Here is a 26,362-nt window from a genome sequence, read left to right on the forward strand (position 1 = left end):
ACTGACCACACCCACATTACCTCCTCACCCACTGACCACACCCACACTAACCACTGACCTCACCCACACTACCCCCTCACCCACTGACCACACCCACACTATCCCCTCACCGACTGACTCCACACACACTACTCTCTCATCCATTGACCACACCCCATGACACCTTCACTCACTTACCTCACCTACCCCATCCTTTCTCACCTATCTCACCCACCCCACCTCCTTACTTTACCCTGTCTATATAAAACATTGTAGGATAGCACCATGTTACAGGTCAGGTGCAATTTAGCTTTGATTCAGAGTAAAGCCCCCTCTACACTGTTCCAGCAAACATTCCTTGGACTGTGCTAGGCAGTGTTTCATGGGGCGGTTTGATTGGCTATAGCACTGAGCAGTGCTCCAATTCTGCGTTGTGCTGTGGGTTCAGTTAGGTGTAATGTTAATCTGCTATTGGCACACTTACCTGAATCACTGTTCCTGTCTCTGGCTGTTTTTTTCTGGTCCTGTGGAGCGAGAGCTTGTTCTCCATTAACTCTGTAATGACAGCATTTGTAATCATCTGTTCAATATCCCACTGCCTCTGCATTTCTTAACAAGGTAAAATAAAGTATATTTATGTAAAGCTGCTCTTAATCTTGAATATCCTTGAATGTGACTTTCTCTCCCCTTGTCTTAATTTGACAATGTTTTAGATCCATACTATCACTAATATACCCAATGGAAGGATGCCACACAGTTAGCTGTAAATCATTGTGGGAAATCTTTCGATGGGTTGGTGTCAAATCTGGCATGTCAGAAGATGGTTGTGATTGTTGGAGATCAGTCATCTCAGCCCCAGTGCAGGAGTTCCTCAGAGTAGTGTCCTGGGCTCAACTATCTTCAGCTGCTTCATCAATAACCTTCCCTCAATAATAAAGTCAGAAGTGGGGATGTTTGCTAATGGTTGCACAATGTCCATCACCATTTGCAACTCCTCAGAGACTGAAGCAGTCCATGTCCAAATACAACAACACCTGGATAATATCCAGGCTTCGGCTGACAAGTGGCAAGCAACATTAACGTGACATAAGTGCCAAGCAATGACCATCACCAACAAGACAGATTTCAACCATCACACTTTGACATTCAATATTATCACCATCACTGAATTCCCCCCCCCATCCTGGGGATAACCATTGACCAGAAACTCATCTGGACTTGCCATACAGTGGCTATGAGAGCAGGTCAGTGGTGAGTAACACACCTCCTACCTCTCCAAATCCTATCCCTCATCGGCAAGGCAAGTGTCAGGAGTGTGATGGGATATTCTCCAGTTGCCTGGATGGGTGCAGCTCCAACAATGCTCAAGAAACTTGACATCATCCTGAACAAAATAGTCCACTTGATTGGCACCACACCCAGAAACATCCATTCCTTTTGCCATATATGCTCAGTAGTAGCAGTGTATACTGTCTAAAAGATGCACTAGAAAAATTCACCAAGTCCCCTTAGATAACACCTTCCAAACCTATGGTTATGATGACCTCGAAGTTAAAAGCAGCGTGTAGATGGGAACACCACCATCTTCAAACTGCCCCTCCAAACCACTTATCACCCTGACTCAGAAATTCATTACTGTAACTTCACTGCTGCCAGGTCAAAATCCTGGAACTCCATCCCTAATGGCTTTGTGGGGCTACTTACAATAATTGGACTGCAGCAGTTTAAGAAGGTAGCTCACCATCACCTTTTGAAGGGCATTTAGGGACAGGCAATAAATGCTGGCTCAGCCAATAACACCCACACCCCATGTATCCACCGTGAATCTGTACAGTGTATTAAAGGACACATAACACTCCAAATGCAGTTGAAGGAAAGCTTTATAGACGTTTTAAATTGAAGTCTTGCTTTTATTTTCTGTGTTTGTTCTTTATTTGGACAACTCTGAAGTACTGTGGATCAGCAGATTTCAGTTCCTTTCTTCTCTAATCCACCTGCTATCTTACTATTTAAGATATATTATTATTCCTCATATTTTATAACAAACTGCACCTGTAACACAGTGAAGGCAACAACTTGCATGGACATAGCACCTTTAACAAAGTGAAACATTCCATGGAGCTTCAACAAATTGTAATCAGAAAAAAGCTGACATTGAGCAATATAAAGGAATATTATGACCAGTGACAAAATGCAGAATTAAGGAGGAATGGTTGCCAATGGTGGAGAGGATTACCTTGTCAGGAAGTGAGGACTGACATTTCTGAGGGTTGTAGCCTGGGAGGAGTTACAGAGTGTGGTAAGACCATGGAGAGTTTAAACATGATGGTAGAATTTTATATTTCAGTCACATCCAGATTAGGAACCTGAGTAGGTCAGTTAGCACAGTGCCAACAGGTGAACAGGACTTGGGAGTTAGGGTAGGGGTAGAAGAATTTTGAATAAATGCAGGTTATAATAGTTATAGAGTCATATAGCACGGAAACAGACTCTTCCATCCAACCAATCCATGCCGAACATTATCCCAAACTAAACTAGTCCCATCTGCTTGCTGTTAGTTTATATCCCTCCAAACCTCTCCTATTCATGTACTTGCCTAAGTGTTTTTTAAACATTATAACTATGCCCACATCCACCACTTCCTTGAAAGTTCATTCCACACACAAACTAACTTCTGTGTAAAAGATTTGTTCCTGTCTTTTTAAAACTCTCTCCTCTCACCTTAAAAACATGTGCTTCCTAGACTTGGAATTCCCCATCTTAGGGGAAAGACACCTACTATTAACCCTATTTATATTCCTCATCATTTTATAAATTCTATAAGGTCATCTCTCAACCTCCTATACCTCAGTGAAGAAAGTCTGAGCCTATCCAACCTTTCTTTATAACTCAAACCTCACTACCTGGCAACATCCTGGTAAATCTCTTCTGAACCCTCTCCAGCTTAATAATATCTTTCCTATAACAGGGCGACCAGAACTGCACACAGTACTCCAGAAGAATGTCCTGTACAATCTCAACATGACTTCCCAACTCCTATACTCGAAAGACTGAGCAATGAAGGCAAGCGTGCTGAACACCTTTGAACCACGCTGTCTAGATGTGAAGCAAACTTCAAATTATTATGAACCTGAAACCCCAGGTCCCACTGTTCTACAACACTATGCAAGGCCCTACCATTAATTGTTTAAGTCCTGTACCAAAATGCAATATCTCGTATTTATCCAAACTGAACTCCATCGGTCATTTTTCAATCTAGCAGAATCGGGGTGCATACACTCCTTGAAACTCTGACTCTGGATGGACAAATGTCATAGTTATTTCAATCACCCTGCTCAGATTTGTAATGATGCCTCTCCAGGGCAGATGAGATACCACCACTATGTCACAACACTCTATCTGAACAGTTGTTATATGCCTGGTCTGGTTGGAGTTTAGTTCCACTGACAGCCATCAATGTTATGTAATTGTGCATGACCTTATTAAAAGGGTCAATTTAGGTAAAACATTTTGGCATTAAATGTTCTTTTCTGGCATAAATTATCAGGAGAGGTCATTGAAGTGATAGCATGAATTGGTTCAATAGACAGTTGGTGAGGTATCTTGAGAAATGAACTTGAGTAATGCAGTGGGAAGGTGATGTTAAAAGCAGTCCAATAAACTTGGTCGATTAAAATCTTCACCCAATCAATTTCCTCATTTGAAACTCACTGATAATCACCACTGCTTATCCCACTCTCTAACCAAAGTCAGTACCTCACAGACTAAGCTATCACTAACCAATCTCACCACAAATCTCTGTTTCTTCCATAGGTATACCTCAGGCGCTAGACCAGTAATGATGGATCAGTTTGGGCTGAGACCTACTTTCAGAAGCCACTATTCATTTGATCTGCACTTTGCTTGTCAGAGTGTAGACTAGAAAACTCCTCAAAGCTCAGATCTGAATTGAATATGCATCACCACAAACCATTTCACTTTACTGATTAGCATCCAATAACAATACATTAGAACAGGGTTGGGCTATTTAGCTCCTCAAACCTTTCAATGCCATTCAACGAGATCATGACTGATCTGCAGCCTAACTCCATATAACTGCCTTTGCCACAGTGCCTCAATGTTACTGGTTACCAAACAGAGATAAATCTCTCAACTCTGATGAAGAGTCATCTAGACTCAAGACCTTAGCTTGCTCCCTCTCCACGGATGCTGTCTGACCCACTGCGATTCCAAGCATTGGTTGTTTCCCACAGGATTTTATTTGTTTCAATTCGATCACCTTTCATTCTGTTACACTCCACTCTGCACAGGGCCATCCTGCTTGACATTTTCATAAAAGACAATATCGTCATCCTCGCAATCAACTGAGTGAAGCTAATGAAGTGCTTCTGAAATAACTCCACAGAAGCTGGTATCAGGCCACCATGTCCTCCTGTACTTATGTGTGGAGAGTCCGTGATACTGATCTAGCTCCTTCAGAGCTAGTTCTCAGAGTTTACCTCTGTTCACTCATGTTTATCTCTGTCAGCCAGTGCTCTCTGATTGGATCAGATTAACAGCCCCAACCAGCCGGGGGCGGCATGGTGGCTCAGTGGTTACCACTGCTGTCTCACAGTGCCAGGGACCCGGGTTCGATTCCCACCTTGGGCAACTGTCTGTGTGGAATTTGTACATTCTCCCCATGTCTGTGTGGGTTTCACCCGGGTGCTCTGGTTTCCTCACACAGTCCAAAGATGTGCTGGATAGGTGAATTGGCCATGCTAAATTGCCCGTAGTGTTAGGTGCATTAGTCAGGGGTAAATATATAGGAATGGATCTGGGTGGGTTACTCTTTGGAGGGTTGGTGTGGACTTGTTGGGTCGAAGGGCCTGTTTCCACACTGTAGGGAATCTAATCTAAAACCAGGGAACTCATATTCTATGAGGTCCATCCGGCTGACCTCATTACAATCATTAGTTTCCAATACATGTGTTTCCTTAGTTAATGAGACTCAAACTGTGTACAATACTTTAGGTGCAGCCTCAGCAATGTCCAATATAGATATACCAAGGTTTCTTCACATTTTTATTCATTTCTCTTTCAGTAAAGAGCAACATTCAATCTGGCTTTTCTCTTATCTGCTACCTGCTGCATGCTAACATCTTTGTCTGAGGATGATCAGATCTGACTGTACTGCAGCATTCTGCAGTCTCTCTTCATTATATAATTTTCTGATTCTCTTTTCTTCCTGCCAAGGGGAAAGTTTCATATTTTCCCACATTATACTCCATCTGCCTAATTATTGTCCAGTCACTTAACCTTTCTGTATCCCTCTGTGGAATCTTTATGCTGCTCACAACTTGCTTCCCGACCTATCATTTGGCTATAGTGCACACTTCATCCAAGACATTAGTAGAGATGGTGAACAGTTACTGCCCCATCACTGATCCTAGCAACACTCCGTTAGTTACATTTTGTCAGCCTGAAAGTAACCCATTTATCCTGACTCTGTTAGTGAACAATTTCTTTATCCATGTCAAAAGGTGGTCCCATACTCTGCCACCTGCACAAATAAGCAGTAAACTTTTATGCAGCATCTTATTGAATGCCCATTGGAAACCTTTAACTTCAAGTTATGGGGAATTTTACCAGATTCTTTCCAGAAGACCAAATAACTAACATCCACGTCCGTTTAAATAAAAACTGTCCAAAAATTCAATTACTTTTCTTAAAATTCAGGTTTGTCAGGCGTGATTTACCCATTATAAGGTCATGCTGCCTGCTTCTGATTAGCTGAGAAACAACCCCAAGATTTTCCATCATCCTATTCTTAAATAAGGACACTAGCAATTTCCAAACAATGGACAAGTGAACCACTCCCCATAATTTCCTACTTTACTCCTCTCACCTTGCTTGAATGTAGTACGCAATTGTCCAATTCAAAGGAATGATTCTTAAGTTGATTGGACACTGGCAGTTTGTAGTTGGGAATCTGCAATGAATCTGCTTCCTTTAAATCCCTGGATGGAAACCACCTGGTCCTGAGGGCTTGTCACTCTATTGTATCATTATTTACAGCATTACCGGTATTTGGCTGTAGCTAATGTAGGTGAGTCCTTGGGCTGAACCTTATGGCAAAGTATGAGTACATCAAGTTTCTTGGTGGGCTTTTCCTGCCACACGGCCTTGTGAATTTTCATAGAATCATAGAATCACTACAGTGTGGAAACAGACCCTTTGGCCCAACAGGTCCACACCGACCCTCCGAAGAATAACTCACCCAGACCCATTCCCCTACCCTAAATTTCCCCTGATTAATGCACCTAACCTACACATCCCTGGACACTATGGGTAATTTAGCATGGCCAATTCACCTAACCTGGACTGTGGCAGGAAACCGGAGCACCTGGAGGAAACCCACTCAGATATGGGGAGAATGTGCAAACTCCACACAGACAGTTGCCTGAGGCTGGAATTGAACCCAGGTCCCTGACACTGTGAGGTAGCAGTGCTAACTACTGAGCCACCATGCTGCCCCACGGAGGAGGCTGTGCCATCAGATCCTACCAGCCTTGACTGAAGTTGCTGCCCAGCTCAGTGCTACCTCCAGAGTAGGGAGGAAGAGTGGGCAGGGCATCGGCATTCACTGAGGAGAGGGACATGATGGATATTGAGGTTAGGGATAGATCTTTGAGTATTCTAGGTCAGGTCAGCACAAGGAGGGAGGAAGGTTTGGATATTCTAAAAGGCATTAAGGTAGACAAGTCCCCAGGGCTGGATGGGATCTACCTCAGGTTACTGAGGGAAGCGAGAGAGGAAATAGATGGGGCTCTAACAGATAATTTTGCAGCATCCTTGAACACGGATGAGGTCCTGGAGGACTGGAAAATTGCTAATGTCCCCTTGTTTAAGAAGGGTAGCAGGGATACTCCAGGTAATTATATACTGGTGAGCCTGACATTAGTAGTAGGGAAACTACTGGAGAAGATACTGAGGGATAGGATCTATTTACATTTGGAAGAAAACGGGCTTATCAGTAATGGTTTTGTGCGGAGAAGGTCATGTCTTACAAACTTAATAGAATTCTATGAGGAGGTGATAAAGTTGATTGATTGGGGAAGGGCTGTAGATGTCATATCCATGGACTTTAGTAAGGCATTTGATAAGGTTCTCCATGGTAGGCTGATGGAGAAGGTGAAGTCACATGGGGTTCATTACTAAAATCCATATATACCACATCTACCGCTTTCCCCTCATCAACCTCCTTCGTCACCTTTTTTGAGTATCTTTGAGTATTCTAGGTCAGGTCAGCACAAGGAAGGAGGAAGGTTTGGATATTCTAAAAGGCATTAAGGTAGACAAGTCCCCAGGGCTGGATGGGATCTACCCCAGGTTACTGAGGGAAGCGAGAGAGGAAATAGATGGGGCTCTAACAGATAATTTTGCAGCATCCTTGAACACGGATGAGGTCCTGGAGGACTGGAAAATTGCTAATGTCCCCTTGTTTAAGAAGGGTAGCAGGGATACTCCAGGTAATTATATACTGGTGAGCCTGACATTAGTAGTAGGGAAACTACTGGAGAAGATACTGAGGGATAGGATCTAATCACATTTGGAAGAAAACGGGCTTATCAGTAATGGTTTTGTGCGGAGAAGGTCATGTCTTACAAACTTAATAGAATTCTATGAGGAGGTGATAAAGTTGATTGATTGGGGAAGGGCTGTAGATGTCATATCCATGGACTTTAGTAAGGCATTTGATAAGGTTCTCCATGGTAGGCTGATGGAGAAGGTGAAGTCACATGGGGTTCAGGGTGTTCTAGCTAGATGGATAGAGAACTGACTGAGCAACAGGAGACAGACAGTAGTAGTAGGAGGGAGTTTCTCAAAATGGAAAACTGTGACCAGTGGTGTTCCATAGGGATCATGCTGGGACTACTGTTATTTATGATATGTATAAATGACTTGGAGGAAGGTATTGTTTGCCTGATTAGCAAGTTTGCAGATGACACTAAGATTGGTGGAGTAGCAGATAGTGAAGGGGACTGTCAGAGAATACAGCAGAATATAGATAGTTTGGAGAGATGGGCAAATGGAGTTCAATCCAGGCAAATGCGGGGTGAAACATTTTGAAAGATGGAATTCAAGAGCGAGCTATACTGTAAATGGAAAAGTTCTGGGGAAAATTGATATACAGAGAGATCTAGGTGTTCAGGTCCATTGTTCCCTGAAGGTGGCAACGCAGGTCAGTAAAGTGGCGAAGAAGGCATACAGCATGCTTTCCTTCATTGGACGGGGTATTGAGTACAAGAGTTGGCACGTCATGTTACAGTTGCATAGGACTTTGGTTCGGCCACATTTGGAATACTGTGTACAGTTCTGGTTGCCACATTGCCAAAAGGACGTTGAGTTTTGGAGAGGGTGCAGAGGAGATTCACCAGGATGTTGTCTGGTATGGAGGGCGATGGCTATGAAGAGAGGTTGAGCAGATTAGGATTATTTTCATTAGAAAGACAGAGGTTGAGGGGGGAATCTGATTGAGGTCTACAAAATCATGAGAGGTATAGACAGGGTGGACTGCAAGAAGCTTTTTCCCCAGAGTGGGGGTCTCAATTACTAGGGGTCACGAGTTCAAAGTGAGAGGGGAAAGGTTTAGGGGAGATATGCGTGGAACGTTCTTTACGCAGAGGGTGGTGGGTCCTGGAATGCGTTGCCAGCAGAGGTCATAGAGGTAGGAGCAATGGCATCATTTAAGATGAATCTAGACAGGTACATGAATGGGCAGGGAGCAAAGGCATACAAGTCTTTAGAAAATAAGCTGCAGGTTTAGACAGAGGATCTGGATCGGCGCAGGCTTGGAGGGTCTTTTCCTTTGCTGTAATTTTCTTTGTTCTTGTACTTTGACTTTTTCTCCTCTGCCCTATCTCACCCTATGCTACCAAACTCACTTTATCAATTATCTACTCCACCCCCGTAGCATCTCTCATATCCGATTTCTCCTCGATCTTACATGCACCATTTCCACAGCAACTCCCCACTCAGTAAACATTCAGTAAATCACCAGCTTCCCTTGTGCCCATGCCACCTTTAAAAGCCTGTTGAGCATCTGGAGGAACACTGGCATTCTCCAGGTTGCAAGATCAGAGTCTGAAGATGTCAGAGAAGGGGAGGTTGGCATCCTGATTTCTGTCAATGGTCTGGAGAACTTGGTGATCAGGGCAGCCTTCCTCTGCTGGGGGAGGCTCTGTCATCAGGCCCTGACAGCTTTGTCTGAGGTCGTGACCCAGGTCAGTGCTGTCTGCAGGGTGGGGAGGAAGATGGAGCAGGGCAGAAAGAAGGTCATCGGCCTTCCCAACTCTGTCAGGGTGAGTCCCACACTACCTCTGCTACTGTACCCATCTCTCACCAAAACTCATGCTCTGCCACTCTCATCATAGCATGCAATAACATCCCTCATTTGCTCTTGTTGCCTCCACAAACTTCCAAACCACTAACACTGCGTAGCCCTTGTGCTGATTCTCAGTCCATTGGTAGACCTCAGACCCTTTCTGCTTATTGCAGGAGTGGACATTCTATAAGAAGGCAGAGAGAGTTGTATGGGTTAAAGTGTGACTGATATTTGCATCAGACCCAGGTTTGAATCTGCCCATTGCAGGTGATGGAATTTCTAATTCAGTACAAAAGAAAATCTGAATTAAAATCTAATGATGACCATGAATCCATTCATGATTGTCGTAGAACCCATCTCTCACACGAGCAGAAGAGAAAAAGTCAATGATCTTCTTTCTGCCCTGCCCACATTTCTCCCCCACCCCCTCTCTGAAGAAACCACTGAGCTGGGTGGCAACCTCAGTCAACGATGGCACCATCTGATTGCACAGCCTGCTCTGGCAGATGTTGTAGGTTCTCCAGGCCCTTGTACACTCACTAATGTCCTTCAGGGAACGAAACTGCCACCCTTTCCTGGTCTGGCCTACATGTGACTCCAGACCCACAGCAAGGTGATTGAGTCTTAACTGACCGCTGGGCAATTAGGGATGGGCAATAAATGTGAATGAATGAAACAACATCCTGGATCTTGCAGGAGAAGGACAAAGACTGATCCTATGGGAATGCCAAGACATTCATGTCCCATCTGATGAAGAAGTCCCACTCATCACTCCACAGTAAAACCCCTCTATCACTAATTTCCTTCTAAGCTGGCAAGGGTTTGTGTATGTCAGCTAGTGAGCCAGTGCCATTCCCAACAATGTCTTCCAACTTCAGAGCTGGACATGGGGTTCAGGGGTCCACTCACAGAAGGAAAAAGGTTTCGAGGAAACCCGGACAATCATTTCACACCACTTCTAACCACTGGCCATGACGCCTACGTTCTGATTTGCAGGCTCCACCAGGCTGCCCTCGATCTCTGCAGCGGAACATTTGCTCCATTAAAACCCGACATCCTTGACTTCTGAAGGCAAGATTACTGAAGGAGCATCAGCAAAGCTGCCTCCTGCAACCTCTAACTCTCCGACCGGCCCAGATACTGGCACCTCGGGGAGCATAACAGAGGGTGGGCGCACATGCTGACATAGGAGGTGACCATGCCAGGTGTGGTCATTGAGGTTGGGGTGTGCCTGACTGTGGATGAACCCTCCCTCCATTACCCCTTTCCCACCCATGCTTCAGCCTACCCCCCTTTACTGATCCTGCTGCACTCTTCCACAATTGTACAGTGCCTTCCCGGAAGGCTGGCTGGCCCAGACCTGAAGATAAAACTACAACCATGGTCCCACAGCAATGGCCAGTCGTCCCTCCCAGTCACCCTTACTTTCCATGGACAGACCTAATGGAGCGACTGTACTCATCCCCTTGACCAGCATAAAGTCATACAGCATGGAAATAGACCCTTCCGTCCAACTCCTCCATGCCAACCAGATATCCTATATAAATCTAGTCCCATTTGCCTGCACTTGGCCCATATCCCTTCCTACTCATGAACGCATTCAGGTGCCTTTTAAATGTTGTAATTGTACCAGCCTCTACCACCTCCTCTGGCAGATCATTCCATACACGCACCACCCTGCGTGAAAAAGTTACCCCTCAGGTCCTTTTTAAATCTTTCCCCTCTCACCTTAAACCTGTGCCCTCTAGTTTTGGACTCCCCTAACCTGGGGAAAAGTCCTTGGCTATTCACCTTATCCATGCGCCTCATGATTTTATAAATCTCTAGACACCTCACGATGTTCTCAGATTTAAGGCCTCAGCCTAGTCAGCCTCTCCCTATAGCTCAAACCCTCCAACCCCGGGAACAAACTGGTAAATCAACATGTTAGATAGTACCAGACAAGACATCGCAGACCCCTGAATGGTGCCTGGGCATTTCCCCAGCTGTGTTAACACTGGACCTGCCTCTACAGAGACAATGGACCACTGCCTGCACTGCAGAATCATGGCAACCTTGAGTGAGATCACCCTGACTGGATACCTGACCAGGTCCAATTCCCTGGACTGCAATGGGAGGCTGCTCTTGAGTGATTGTGCTGGGACCTTCCGAATTGAAGGGTGCCTCCATCACTGAGGACCACTGCCCTCAGACTCAGAGAGGTGGCTTCCCTTGCAATGTGTTTGCTGAGTGAACTGTTGACACATGGGGTGGGGAAGGGGTTGTTGTTGGGGATTGACACTACCTCCCAGACTGAGGACTGCTGAGTAACAATGCAAGCTGCCTGGTCATGTGACTGCACGACCAGACAGGGATACAATGAGCATGCAAGCGCTAAGACAGTACATGAGCATCACTGAGATGCAGTCTGCCCCAGTCTGTGGGCTGAATGCTCTCCTCTTGTGCTGTGTCAATGCTGCAGCCTTTCAATGCTGGTTGCTGGTGCCCCCTGCAACTGTGATTCCAGAGCACAGTGAATAGTTAAAGTCCCAGAATGTTTGTGATGGGGGAGCAGACACCAGATGTGGAGGAAAGGTGTATGCATGTGGCACCCATTAATCAGATCCTGGGCCAAGGTTTGGTCATATACAACATGGAGGACGATAAGAGTAAGTGGTGAGCTGAATCCACCAGGTGCCCGCTGCCTTGCCTCATTGTCCCAACTTCTACTTGTTAGCAAGTTTGGTAAGATGGGAGCCAAAAAACCTGGAAATCAGCAGGTCTGGCAGGACCTGTGGCGTGGAAGAAGAGTTTAACATTTTGAATCCAGTGATCCTTCTTCAGAATTAAGAGTAGCCATGAAAATGTTTGGTATATATGCTGAGGGTGGAGTGAGGCTTGGGAATCCTACAGAGTCTGGACTCAATATCAAGTCCAACAATTTTAGGGCCTGAGCAAGTTCTCCCATCTCCTTGCCCCCAATCTCCACACACCAGACCTTGTCATCACATGAGCTGCTCCCACACACAACCTATTGTCAGCCACCATTGCAGCAGTTCATTCTCCCAAGCTGACCTTTACCCAGTCCTGTCTATGTACAATTGCCCTCTCTCTCCTTGGGCTCTATCTCTTTACTCCATTCCATCTCTCCTCACTTTACCTTCTGCATAAATACAAACCTTTTCCTGACTACCATTAGTTCTGAAGAAGGGTTACGAGACCAGAAAAGTTAAATCTGCTTTCTCTCCACATTTGGTAAAACGGGAGCCTGAATATTAATGAGGCAAGTTGTGGCATTAACAAAGCATTTAACGAGGCATTAATCCCTGTCAATTGCCACTTTGGTGTTGCCTCGCGGGAGTCTTGCCACACTGCTTGTGAAAAGCAGAAGAGATGGCATGAAGTGATAGCAGATTCTGCCACACATTGTACCATAGCCTGCAACAGTCAGAGCCCTGGAAGATTTCACCTCATTCATTTGTTTCCTTATATGTGTAGCATTCTGACCACTTCCCTTTCTGTAAATACTGACACAAAATGCTTGCTCAGCATGTCCACCACTTCCAAACTGACAACTGGGCTCTCTTTGGGAGACTATGTACCTGGAGGTATTGTCCCTACTGAGCTGCTTGATGAGGAGTACCAATAAGAAGTGAGCAAAAGATGACTAAATAAACTCAGAATTTGTTCAGAAATAGGTCTCAGTCACCAGACATGATGTGAGAAAGATTAAAAAGTATCATTCCAAACATATGTGGCTGCATTAAAGAGTAACTCCAGGCCAACATATTCAGGTGCACATTTGTGATGTCACTGTATAATTTATTGTGTGTACATTGGCAACTGGAACGGTGTGTGGTTAAGAGTGGAATCATTTACAGAAGTTGGCACCAGGTCACCTATCCAACTAGATGTCTGGTTTATTGAAATGACTGTCTGAGACTACTTATAGATGGGGGATGGCTGCTGATTGGAATCCCTTCCTTTGGGTACATGGTCGCTCTACTTGGAGGGCTGCTGTAGCTGTTGAGGAGTGATCTTATAGAAGTTTATAAAATCATGAGGGACGTGGATAGAGTGAACAGCCAAGGTTTTTTCCTCAGTGTAGGAGAAGGTTGGGGGTCATATTTAAACAGTCTTTCCAGGTGAAGCAGCATTTCATCTGTACCTCCTCCAATTTGGTCAGTTGCATTCACTGTGGCCTACTCTGCATTGGAGAAACCAAACACAGACTGAGTGAGTGCTTTGCAGACCCAATCTCCCCATAACCAGTCATTTTAACACAGCATCCTGATTGCATGTTCATGCTGCAATGCTCCAGCGAATCACAGTGCAATCTGAAGGAAAAACTTCTCATCTTCAGAGTAGGCACTTTATGAATTCTGGATTTAATATTGAGTTCAGAACCTTCAGATTGTGAACCCACTTCCATTCTTTCCCCTTCTTTTCACTTTACTTGGTATGTTCTCTGTCACCATGTCTTCTCTCTCCTGCCCCCATTCCAGTGGGACTGTCTGTTCTTTCCACTCTGGTGGTTAGACACACCATTGTTCTGCCATTCTCACATTCTATCAGCAGCCTTTCTCCCCCAGTGCTCCACCCTGACACTATTACATAAATGCTGCCATTTATAAACCCTTCACACTTCACATCAACTCTGATGAAGAGTCACCTAGACTCAAAACGTTGGTTTGCTCTCTCACTGTGGATGCTGTTAGACTCACTGTAATTCCCAGCATTTTCCATTTTCAGTATAGATTCCAGCATCTGCAGTAATTTGCTCCTATATTTAAAAGGCATCGGGATGGGTATATGAATAGGAAGAGTTTAGAAGGATATGCACCAAATGCTGGCGAATGAGACTAGATTAATTTAGGATATTGTTTCGGCATGGACGAGTTGGACCAAAGAATCTGTTTCTGTGCTTACAGCTCTATGATTCTATGATGGATGTTGGTGTAAAAAGACCCCAGTTCCCTCACTGCTTCTTGACTTTAACCTCTCCAGTCTCTGGGAATTCTAGGTTCCATTTCAGACTCAACCCCAGCAACTTAGATCTCAAGCAAAAAGCAGCACAGTGGTCTGCTAACACAATCATTGGGTATAGATGGTCCCAAATGGAAGTGTCAGTTGCTGACCATGACCGCACTGACAGCGATGCAAGAGGGAGTGATGCTAGAGGAAGCTGTGTAACTAAGGAACTCACCATGGTAATGAATATGAAAATAAGGTATTGGGTAAGAAAAGTTGAAGATAACATTTAAATAATGTTTAAAAACATAGCTGATCTGAGATACGAAGGTTCATTTTGTCCCTGACATCCAATTATGATGTCCTGTTGTATCATCTGTTATCTGAGACCTGGAGTTTCTCAGATTAAATCTAATAATGCCCAATTATCCACTTGCTTTAAAACAAATGTCACAGTGACATTATCCATTATCCAGAGATGGTGTATAGAGAGGTGACCTTACAGTATTGGAAATGGAGATGGTGCAGACAGCACTAGCCTCACTATAAACATCATATTGTTCCACTTACTTATTTTGAAGGGTTGACAACACTGGCTTCACTTTTACAGGTGGTGGCACCTTTTTCAGAGGCCCAGGTTTGACCACAGTACCTGACCGCTCATTCTTGGGCTCTTCCTTCTCACCTGCAGAGAGAGGAGGCAGAGAGTGAGAGAGGAAGCAACAGGGAGAGGGAGAGTGAACATCAGTCAGGCATAGACACAAAGTGAGAAGCAAAAACAGCAGCAGATTAAAGTGACAGGAAAAAAAATCCAAACAGGGTTAAAGAAGCTAATGTTTGTGTTTACAGAGCTCTTTTCACAGCCTGGTTTATCAATACATTTTGTGGCTGTTGCGTGTTGTTTTCTTCAAGTCCAAAGTGATTTGGATATCCACTTTTTTGGTCTAATTACCAGAATCTTGTTGAGTAAATAATATGATGATGATTGCATTACTGCAACAACTTACAGTTTAATGAAATATGCCTACATTACATCAGAGATTGTCAGGATCACACCAGCCTTGGGTCCAGCCCCGACAAGTAACCTTCTTTACCCCTGACCATGTCTTCATGGCATTGTCACTCTGGGTGGTGCTTACTGCACACAGTTAAACACTAACCCCTTCAGACACATATACAACAGCAGTCAAAACAGTATTTGTACAGTGGTAATGTCCCTACCTCTGACCCCAGGAGACACTCATTCAAGTCCCATGTGCTGCAAAGGTGTGTTATGTCATTTCTGATCAGATTGATCAAAAATATCTACCACAGCAGCCAGTGAAAGATGTTTTGAAGAGGGAGCCAGATTGTTTACAGTAAGCTCCTACAAATAGCATGGTAAGTGAGGCTTCAGCCTAATGTCTCATTTGTAAGATGACACCCCTTCAATATTGCCTAGATTATCTGCTTCAATCTCTGGAAAGACATTTGAACGACTCAGAGACGACAAAGTCATAGTTGACATTGTAGATAGAAAATGGGGAGAATTTCAAAATGGGGGTCATATTAAGGGAGAAATTGTCACATGTGATGTCAAAGTGATACTCATTGGCCTTCAGTTGTCATGTGTGTGGGAACTGTCATGTTAGTGATGATGGTCTAATCATTCATCAAGGATTGATTAACTCTGCAGGTTAGTTAATTTAAAACAATAAAGCCCATTCTAAGTTTTGCAGATATTACAGAAAACCAACTCATTTCTGAGTGTACAGATTGCAAATTCATGGAAGACCACCTGCTAGGCAGGGTTATAACATTGTGTCCACACTGCACAAGAGATGAAATCTCTTAAAGGCAAGGCACCCATACAACATTCTCCACCTTTTTATATAGACTAGCTAATTATTAGCAATAACAAATGAGCCTCTGAGTCTCTGCAATTGATAGATAACTTGCTAAATTAAGTTCTTGTGATGATGATACTGCCCAATGTGGAAGAAATAATGCCCTCGTGAGATAGCCCAGCATGGAGCATTTGCAGGCCCTTGGCCATATCAGGACTGTGAAATAACTCGACAAAGGCAGTTATTCTGTCACCAAGTCACCCTATATTTACACATGCACAGTACATGACACTGATGGAGTTAGCTCAAAGCCAGCTCCTACAGTGAATAGAACCTCTGACACTCCTGTTTATATCTGTCAGCCAGGATTCCCTAATTGGACCAGGTTAACAGCCCCAATCAGGGAACTCATATTCTGTGTGGTCATGTATTTCATGTATCGTATTTGTTGTTCCAGACTTTCTTTTCTCTGCATTTCTCCTGCAGCTGTTGCACAGTGAAAATCATGTCCTTCGGTAGTCGAAGGACACACTGCGATTCCGGAAGGGGTTCCTCAGCCACAGGGAGCGGATGGTTGAGGAGGACCTTGGTGATGACAGCACGGGATTCCCCTGTAGTTACCAGTCAGACTTGAAGATGTCGAGCACCTTGAGACTTGCCGTCGGGAACAAGTGGAAGCCAAGCAAAAACAGCGAAAGGGGCGTGTTGCCACACCAACACCCCCCTCCCACCCCTTGCCATGACCACCTTCTGCTCCACGTGTAACAGAGCCTGTTGTAGCCCCGTCAGTATGAACCTACCCTTAGAGTGGAAGGGAGTCTTCCTCATCTGTGATGGACAGCCAGTGATGTTCCAGGATTTGCATATCCTGATGCACTACAGTCAGAATACTATATTTTATAGATGAGTCATTCCTCAAGTCACTTTGCATGTTTTAAATCATTTACTGGCCTGTTCTTTAAGAGCTTTCAGCTTATTTTAAAGTTTCTGGTTTGCAGCCCTGGATCCTTCCAATTTTATCAAAGTTTTAGCCTTCTATGGGTCCAATATATCACTCTTCCTTCACAATCAGCTGGAATAACAATCCAGCCTCTGCAACAGCTTCTCTTGTCCTTAATTTTCTTTGACCTCTTCCACTTGCTGTTTGTGACTGACTGGTTTCCCTTATAGCCTGCTTAAGTTCTTTCACTGCAGCATCATTGCTGATTTTTAAAAAAATGTCATTCACAGGATGACGGCATCGCTGGCTAGACCAGCATTTATTGACTACCCCTAGGTGCCCAGAGGGCAGTTAAGAGTCAACCACATTGCTGCAGGTCTGGAGTCACATATAGGCCAGACCAGATAAGGGTTGTAGTTTCCCTAAAGGGCATGAGTGAACCAAATGGGTTTTTCCAACAATTGACAATTGATTCATGCTCATCAGTAGAGTCTTGATTCCAGACATTTGTCGAATTCAAATTCCACCAACTGCTATTGCAGGATTTAAACCCGGATGCCCAGAACATTACCTGGATCTCTGGATTAACAGTCCAGCGATAAAACACTAGGTCATTACCCGCCCTAAATTATTTATTTATGAAAGAACTGTTTCATGAGTGATTTGTAGCTTTTTGTTGTTTGCGCTGTACATTTCAGTTGTTTTTGCAGGTATGTCATTATCTCCAGCATAGCTTTGAGCTCAAGTGATGTTTCTGCAGCTGCTCCTGCTGATCCTGATCTGTTTTATGTGAAAGTTGCTCTCGATCTTTCTGTAAACCAGCAATCTTTTTATTGGATTCATGATACAGAGCTGTGGTTCATCCTGCTACCTTTCTTTCTCTTTCAGAACTAAAATGATGTTTGTAGTACAAAACCAGAATACTGCTAGAAGAAGTGGAGTTGTTAAAGCTTTTGGGACCAGGGCACATTTGAAGACCCCGATGTATGGAGGCAAAAGGAGTTCCTACATACATTGCACCATCTTCATAACAAAAAGGGTCTTGAAGACTGCAGGATGGTGGCTCAGTGGTTAGCACTGCTGCCTCACAAAGCAAGGGACCTGAGTTTAATTCCACCCCCAGGTGACTGTGTGGAGTTTTCACGCTCTCCCCCATGTCTGCGTGGGTTTCCACTGGGTGCTCCGCTTTCCTCCCACAGTCCAAAGGTGTGCAAGTTAGGTGGCTTGGCCATGCTAGGTTACCCATAGTGTTCAGGGATATATAGGTTAGGTGCGTTAGCCATGGGAAATAAGGGATAGGGTAGCGGGATAAGTCTGCGTGGGATGCTCTTTGGAGGGCTTGTGTGTACTTGTTGGGCCAAATGGACTCTTTTCACACTGTTGGCGCTCTATAAAAACATCTCTGGTGAAGTCCCATGACAACACTCAGCCTAATCAGAGTTTACTTGCTTGGTCTGAGAATGAAGATTGATTATTAACGTCTTGCTATCTATAATTAGCCAACTAATCAACATTCTCTCCCTGTGCTGCATAAATTGGTGAACACTTTGTCAAGTCTGTTTGTTACATACTAGTTCTGATTAGTGCAAGGTAAAAACTTCAAACTCTTCTCCCTTTTTACTGTATTCTTTCAGATCCTTATTCATTTCTGTGGGCTGAGCGGATGTGTTTTCTAAATACTCAATAATCTCAAAGATGGCATTGTCAAGTTTGGATTTTCCATGAAATAATTGTTCAATCTTTTCTGATAGAACGTTCATTTTTACCTCCACAGGAGCGAACTGAGATTTTAGTTTGATTAATTCAGCAGAAACTGTACTGTTCCAATCTTCTTTCACATTCAGTTCTGCAAGCATTTTGTGAATCTTCAGCTGCAGTTTCTGTTGTGTCTCTGATCTTTGATTTAGTCAATGGATTATGACTCATGTAAGGTCACAGCTTGTTGGTTTCCTGTAATTACTGATCCAGCAAAGTGGACGATGTAGAACATCTGCAGTATTCTGGTGGATTACACTCCGGCATGATTGACCTGCATCTGGGATTGTGAACCTTTGTATGTTGGAAGTTTTATACTTGTAGGTACATCATGACTTCTTCCCAGGTTTGTGGTCAATTTTATTTGTAAAACTTGCAGGGCTAGTATATCAATATTTGCTACAGTGTCAATCTCAGAGATGAAAAGGGAAGTGCAGATGGTGGAATCCAAGGTAGGCAGAGGAGAAGCTTGGAAGACCACAGCAAGCCAGGCAGCATCAGGAGATGGAGACATCGATGTTTCGGGTGTAACCGTCCTGAAGAAGAGTTACACCTGAAACGTCGACTTCTCCACCCCCTGATGCAGCCTGGCTTACTGTGGTCTTCCAGCCTCCTGCCTGTCTGCAGTGTCAATCTTAGCCCAATATCAAGTAATCATCATTTCCATGATGATAGATCATTTGAATTTTTACAAACATTTCAGATGGTTTAACATCATTGATGTCTTCATATAAATTGACAGGGTGAAGCATGTGGTCAACATCTGCACGTGCATTGCCAAATTCTGAACCGTCGACCACTTCACTTATACATATCTAGCAGGATACTCGATGGTCTTTATTGCATGGCCTGCTGCATAGCCTGTTTGGGTCAGTGCACGACGAATCTGAATGGATTGCTTTTCTGTATTGAACTGTAAATCAGAAACTAAAACAGAAGTTGTTGGAAAAGCTCAGCAGATCTGGCAGCATCAGTGCGGAGAAACCAAAGTTAATGTTTTGAGTCTGGTGACCCTTCCTCAGGAAGGGTTCTGAGGAAGGGTCACTGGACCCTAAAACATTAATTTTAATTTATCTTCATTGATGCTGACAAACTTTTCCAACAACTTTTAGTTTCTGATTTACAGCAAATACAGTTGTTTTGGATTTTATTTAATCACTTTGTGTTGCGTGCATACGCTGTTGAGACTTTGCCTGGCAGTTAGACTGTTTCGAAATCAATTGACAAAAACAGAAATTGCTGGAAAAGTTTGGCATCAAGTCAATAAAGTTGAACTTCCTTAAAGACAAGGCACATATACAAGAGTAACCTATTTAGTTGCGATGGACTAACACCTCTGGTAAAATAACACGCATTTGAATTTCACAAATGTGTTAATCATTTGTCTTCTGATATCGTCAGAGTTTTCTAGAAAGGCAAAATTATCTCCAAGTATGGTGAGGAAAACACTGAGAATTGAACAGGGCAAACAGAGAGTGAGAGGATTTCTCAAGTAGGACCCAAAAAGTGGAAGGAAGTCAAAGATACAAAGATACGCTAAATCAGAGAAAGCTGGAATGCACTGTCCAGGGAGAAAGTAAGATGTCCCAGGGTGGGGGGAGAGTGAACTGAAAGAGTCAAAAGGTCTCTCATCTTTGTCACTCCAATGGTCATCAACATTACCCCCCCCACCCCCAACACCACACAATTGGAAAGTGAGTAGCCACTTTGGTATCTGATTAGATGACTCCTGACTGTCAGTCAAGCAGCCTTTTCCCTCCTCCAATAATTTTATTACTAATAGGAACTTTTCTATACACTATAAACAAGTAATTATGTTCATTCTAGTTCCACAATTTTCTCAGGGATGCTGACAGTAGTTTAATGTTGAATTTTGCTGACTCCAGGAAAATCATGGAAAGAGAAAAGAGCGAGAAAGGAACAAGGGAGCGATAAGCAACGATTAATTGTTTTTTGAGAATCAAGTCGTATGCAGAGATGGTTCACTTTATAAAACTGGGTCTGGTTAGGAGTTTGCTGGGGGAATTTTTGTCTTGTTCACACATTCATTAACAGAATTTGATTATGCCCACACATTATGTGGCGTTTCTGGTTTCCTGCCTGTGTAGCTACTGCTGTCTGTCCTATGCCTGCTATCTCTGCTCTTACATTGTCCTCTGCCTATTACCCACAGCTCCCACCCACCCAGCATCCCTCACCCCCACCACCGCCCCCCACACTCGATATCTAACTGTCTGTTACTTCCATTCACACGTCCACCTCCTTGGTAATGTTTTCATACGTCGTTAACATGAACCAGTGAGGCCACAGCAGGAAGTACTGCAACTCACACTTGGTACTTCACTACAACATAGTTTATAGCAACATGACACTGTGAGTTAATTGCTGCTGTTATTTGTCAGTTAACCACAATCAGAGGATGTAAGAATGAGCAGGGACCCTGAAATATAGCTGCAGCATTACTGAGTGTAGATTGTAGCTCAGCGCAGTAAATACAACCACTGTGCAACAAATTGAGCCTCAGTGCAGTAAATGTAGCCTCAGTTCAGCAGAGCAGTGAAAAGCAATTCAACAACAATAAAGATTCAAATCAGACTTGGAAACATTAACTGCCCTTCTCCCTCCACAAATGCTGTCAGACCTGATGAGCTTCTCCAGCATTCTCTGTGTTTGTTTCAGATTTCCAGTATCCGCAGCATTTTGTTTTTAATTCAATGACTAAATCTTCTATTTCTGTAGCATTCAGAAAACTACTCCCTCTTGTCACATACTGAATTGCCATTGCTCATGTACATCTTAACCCCCGTGGGTAGAAAGTACGCAGATGGTAAAAGGTAATGGGTCACCTCCACCTGTGTGAATTCACTGCCATCAGGAAGATGGTGCAGTGCTAATGTCAGTACCCAATCTTCAGGCATGAGTCCAAATCCCACCTCTGCGGCAGGTGGGATTCAAATTCAGTGAGGAAAATCAGGAATTGAAAGTGGAAAAAAACCTGTTTCTCTCAAGAAGGAAAGCTGCTTTCCTTATCTGATTTGGCTTATATATGACTCCAGAGCCACAGCAATGTGGTTGACTCTGAGCTGCCCTCTGCCACTCAGTTCAAAGGTCAATGGGCAACAAATGCTGACCTTGTCGACAATGGTTCCGTAATCTGGCTTGGTATTCTCCTGAGAAAGTGAGGACTGCAGATGCTGGAAATCAGAGTCGAGAGTGTGGAACTGGAAAAGCACAGCAGGTCAGGCAGCATCCGAGGAGTGGGAGAGTTAATGTTTCAGGCATAAGCCCTTCGTCAGGAGTGAGGCTTGTGGGTCGGGGTTGAGAGATAAATGGGACAGGGGTGAGGTTTGGGGGAGGGTAGCTCAGAACTGCACCACCCTCCGGACCTGTCCATCACTCCCCCCTCTAATCTATCACCTTCTCCCTCACCTTCATCCACCTATCACTTTCTGAGCTACTTTCCCACAAATCCCACTCCCTCCCATTTATCCCTCAGCCTCGACCCATAAGCCTCACTCCTGATGAAGGGCTTATGCCCGAAACGTCAATTCTCCTACTCCTCGAAGGAATTGAAAGTGGAAAAAAACCTATCACTTTCTGAGCTACCTTCCCACAAATCCCACTCCCTCCCATTTATCTCTCAGCCTCGACCCATAAGCCTCACTCCTGATGAAGGGCTTATGCCCGAAACGTCAATTCTCCTACTCCTCGAATGCTGCCTGACCTGCTGTGTTTTTCCAGCAACACACTCTCGACTTTGTATTCTCCTGAGTTTAGATAATGACCATGGAACGTTGAGTGGTAATTGAGTTACAATCAAGGCCAACCCTGATGTGACGGAAGCTGGAGGAGCTGATTGGTCATACAGCAACTCTGACATCATGACAGCAGTGAATAACACTTTAAAGTGATAACTTCCAAAAAGATAAAACTCTTACAAAATTTTGGCCTGCTGGAACAAAACTTCAAAATAGCAATTTAATCTCGCAGCCAGCGTTTATTTTGAACCCTTGTTAATTGCCGGCAACACAGGAATTTCCAGAGGTTGTAAAGACACGAATTGTCAATGTCTCAATTATACCATCTAAGCTTGAGTTTGCTCCCTGTAGCCATCACCCTTTTCTGACAGATAGTCATTTAGAGTTTTCAAATGTACCTTCTGCAGTCCAAAGGAAGCAGCTATCAAGTAACTAGCCAATGAAATTGCCAACAATGACATCAGATCATAGGATATTTAGAAATGTTACTCTTAGATGAGAAAGCAGGATCAGCTCATGCTCTGTGTGTAACGTATATCATTCAAACTTTGTTCCAACTACCAAGACTTGCACCTTGTCTGTCTCTAAGCATGTATACAACATGGTAGCATCTGTAAATGAAAAAAACCCTGTTCTGTGGGTATCTGTGGCATCCAGCAATGGCGAGGAAATTTATACAAAGGCCAACAGCATATTCCAACGCAAAAGCAAAATGAGAGAAAAAAACAGCAGTCTGACGATAAAAGGTAACAAAAACTGCAGACTTAGCCCAGTGAGACATGGCAAAAACCCACAAACACAGAACGGACAGACACTAATCAAAAGTAAAACCTCATATCTGGCAGTCTCGAACAGTGAGAAAAATGTCAGGGCAAGATGACTCCAGAGGTAAATGCAGCACTGACAGACTCCAGTTTCAGGTGAAATCAATAGCCTCTGGCAGGCAGATTGCATCAAACCTCTGAAGAGGCAGACTCCAGTGATAAACGAGACTCACAGATCTTAAAGTAGGTGGACCCCAGTGCCAAGGAAACCAGCATCTAGGTATAGTCAGAGACCAGTTGCAAAAAAGATCAGGTGACAAATGGCTCCAGACAAAATGCGGAACTAGCAAAGGACATTTTGACTCCATGCCTGACACAATATGTCACAAGGTTACCTCTTGATGAAGTTAACCCTTTGGCTACCTGAGCCACACCACCATGAGGAGGGCCTGCACCCGGCTCTACAGTGGCTCATTGGAGCCCAACTTTCCAATATGTCAGAATCACTTCAGGCCTCTCCCAAAAGACCTCAGGCAGAGAACAGCTCACTGTGTTTTGTATCTGGCGAGAAACCTAGCTGATGATATATTGACAAGACAGTGAATCACTGAGGACTCCTAAATGTTTAATCATATATTGAAGGCTTTTCATGAGTTTTGATATTAGATAAAACATTGTCATTGACTGTCCTAAGTTCAAATGAAGTATCCAAGACCAAGAAAAGGGAAGACTCATATGTGAGTGATTTCTCTCATACAATTATAACTATGATGCTGAGGGAAAAGCTAACGTGAGATCTAACAATTATAAGGGTGCATGATAGGATTGTACATTGCTGAAATCAGTGTAGCCAGAGACTCAATGGGGGATACAAAATAGAATTAAACAGATGGGAATGAGGTTTTGTCATCTAACCAGTTTATGAAGTCAGCACAGTTTCTCAACCACAGGGTTACAATATGCTTGCAGCACACAGCTTGGGCAGAAGACCATTGTGATGTCAAAGGAGTCCATCAGCACAAAGTATCTCCTGCTCTTGAAGTGGGCTATCATTCCTGTGGGAGAAGAGGCCATTGTGGCAGAGCAGGAAGTTTCCTGTTCTGAGGATCAGATCAATGGGTCACATAGATCCATTAGCGTACAGTAGAGGATTCCCAGTTATTTGAAGTGTCTTTTCTAGAAGAACTAATCCTGATGATAGAGGATTTCCAGAGCACAGAGCTCTTTGCCAAAGGGCAGAAGTAGAGATTTCAACTTGATCCAGGAGCAGCCATCTCCATTCTTTCAGATAACATGCAGTGGCTGTGACCAGTGCTCCTGACGCTTTCCAGGGTCTGCCTTCACAGTCCAGTGGGAACTTCATCGAGGGCAATCGGCTGTATGCTGGCACAGTTTTTGATTCAATCAAATTGCCAAAACAGCTGATTATTTTCCTTTTGCAGTTTTGCTAAGAGACTAATTTCTTTTTAATGATCTCAATACTAATCCATTTGCTATAAAATAAAACTAATTTCCAAAAACAAGGTGCAACAAGACTTAAGCTCAGTAATGGAGCAGCCATCTCCCTTCTCTCAGATCCTATGCAATGAAGTTCTTCTAGTCTCCTCCTCTTCTAAAAATCATTTATTTATGACAAACTAAAACTAATTTCCAAGTGTAGGTGGTAAAACTGAGTAATATCTAAACTATTATTAACATATTGAGCTATATTTTTAGAATTATCAAATCCTTACAGTGTGGAAACAGACCATTTGGCCAACCAAATCCACACCGACCCTCTGAAGGGTACCCCACCCAGACTCACCCACTTCCTCTAACCCTGCATTTCCCATATCTAACCCACCTAGCCTACACATCTCTGGACACTATGGGCAATTTAGCATGGCCAATCCACCTAACCTACACATCTTTGGACAGTGACATAAAACCCGCACAGCCACCCAAGGAGGGAATCACACCTGGACGCCTGGCTCTGTGAGGCAGCAGTGTTAACCACTGAATCACCATGTCACCCAACACAAGCACACTCAAACAACATAAAGGACACAAAGACTGTGCAGAGATGATATTTGAAGAGGATGAAATTACGGGTCTGAAAACCAAAGATTGATCTCATAATCCACTGGATTTCTTGTTGACAAACTTGGATTGTTGATAGCTGTAAACTGATGGAAGATGTTTGAAACTGTATTTGGTTCAGATAGAAATCAAGCTAGCTTCAAGCCAAAACAGAAACTGCTGGAAAATCTCAGCAGGTCTGGCAGCATCTGCAAGGAGGAAAAAGAACTGATGTTTCGAGTCTAACTGAAGCTAGTTTCAAGTCTTTGAAAGTGATCACAGATCAGCTTCACAGTGTTTAAAATATTGACAAAATACTGAGATGCAGAAACGTAGCCAGGTTGTCAAACACGCCAATCAAGAAAGGGAGAGAGATTTGCAGCATTGGAGATTTTTCTTCATTCTGACTTCCCAGATTTTTGAAGCAAAACCAAGACAAAAGGCAACCGTCAGCAAAAGGCCACAGAATCTCTTCCAAAGACAAATCTTGCACCAAGCAAGAGTATTAACTTCCTTTCTCGTATCACTCTAGAAGCTTTACTGAGCTGTTTTCTCTCCCCCAAAGTCACTGGCTTTCTGTACCTGCAAGTGGATCGTAGCTCACACTAAGCTCTTGATCTCTTTTTCCAAGAAAACAAAAGTTGCCTTCTCCCTCAGTAAAACCACTGCTCATTCCGGAAACATCTACACAATTTAATAACCTTCCAGTTTTTCATAAAGTCCTTAAATATACACACACCACATACACTATAGCAGAGAAAACTCTGTTGGATGCAGACAGCTTTGAAGAACTTCCAACAATGATATCCCATACCATCAGCCTTAGGAAGACCTTAAGGAGAGTATACCAGTCTTCAGGGAGCAGGTCAAAGGGCACACAGAACATGACAACACTAACAACAATGATTAGCCAAAATAGGAGACTCTCAAGCTCCCATTGACTGATCTGAGATAGATGGGTGTGT

General features: G+C 43.7%; 1 protein-coding gene across 7 annotated transcripts in view; it reads right to left on the reverse strand.

Annotated features, from left to right (window-relative positions):
• Positions 1-26,362, reverse strand: part of sh3d21 (SH3 domain containing 21) — a 128,182-nt gene that overhangs the window by 27,631 nt on the left and 74,189 nt on the right. For all 7 annotated transcript variants that reach the window (XM_043717920.1, XM_043717919.1, XM_043717918.1 and 4 more), the window contains 2 exons: positions 14,867-14,981; positions 464-534 (listed from right to left, as the gene is read on the reverse strand). In XM_043717920.1, coding sequence (XP_043573855.1) covers positions 464-534; positions 14,867-14,981 — 186 coding nt within the window. The remainder of the gene's footprint in view (positions 1-463; positions 535-14,866; positions 14,982-26,362) is intronic.

Source organism: Chiloscyllium plagiosum, chromosome 27 (assembly GCF_004010195.1).
Source record: "Chiloscyllium plagiosum isolate BGI_BamShark_2017 chromosome 27, ASM401019v2, whole genome shotgun sequence".
Lineage (NCBI taxonomy): Eukaryota > Metazoa > Chordata > Chondrichthyes > Orectolobiformes > Hemiscylliidae > Chiloscyllium > Chiloscyllium plagiosum.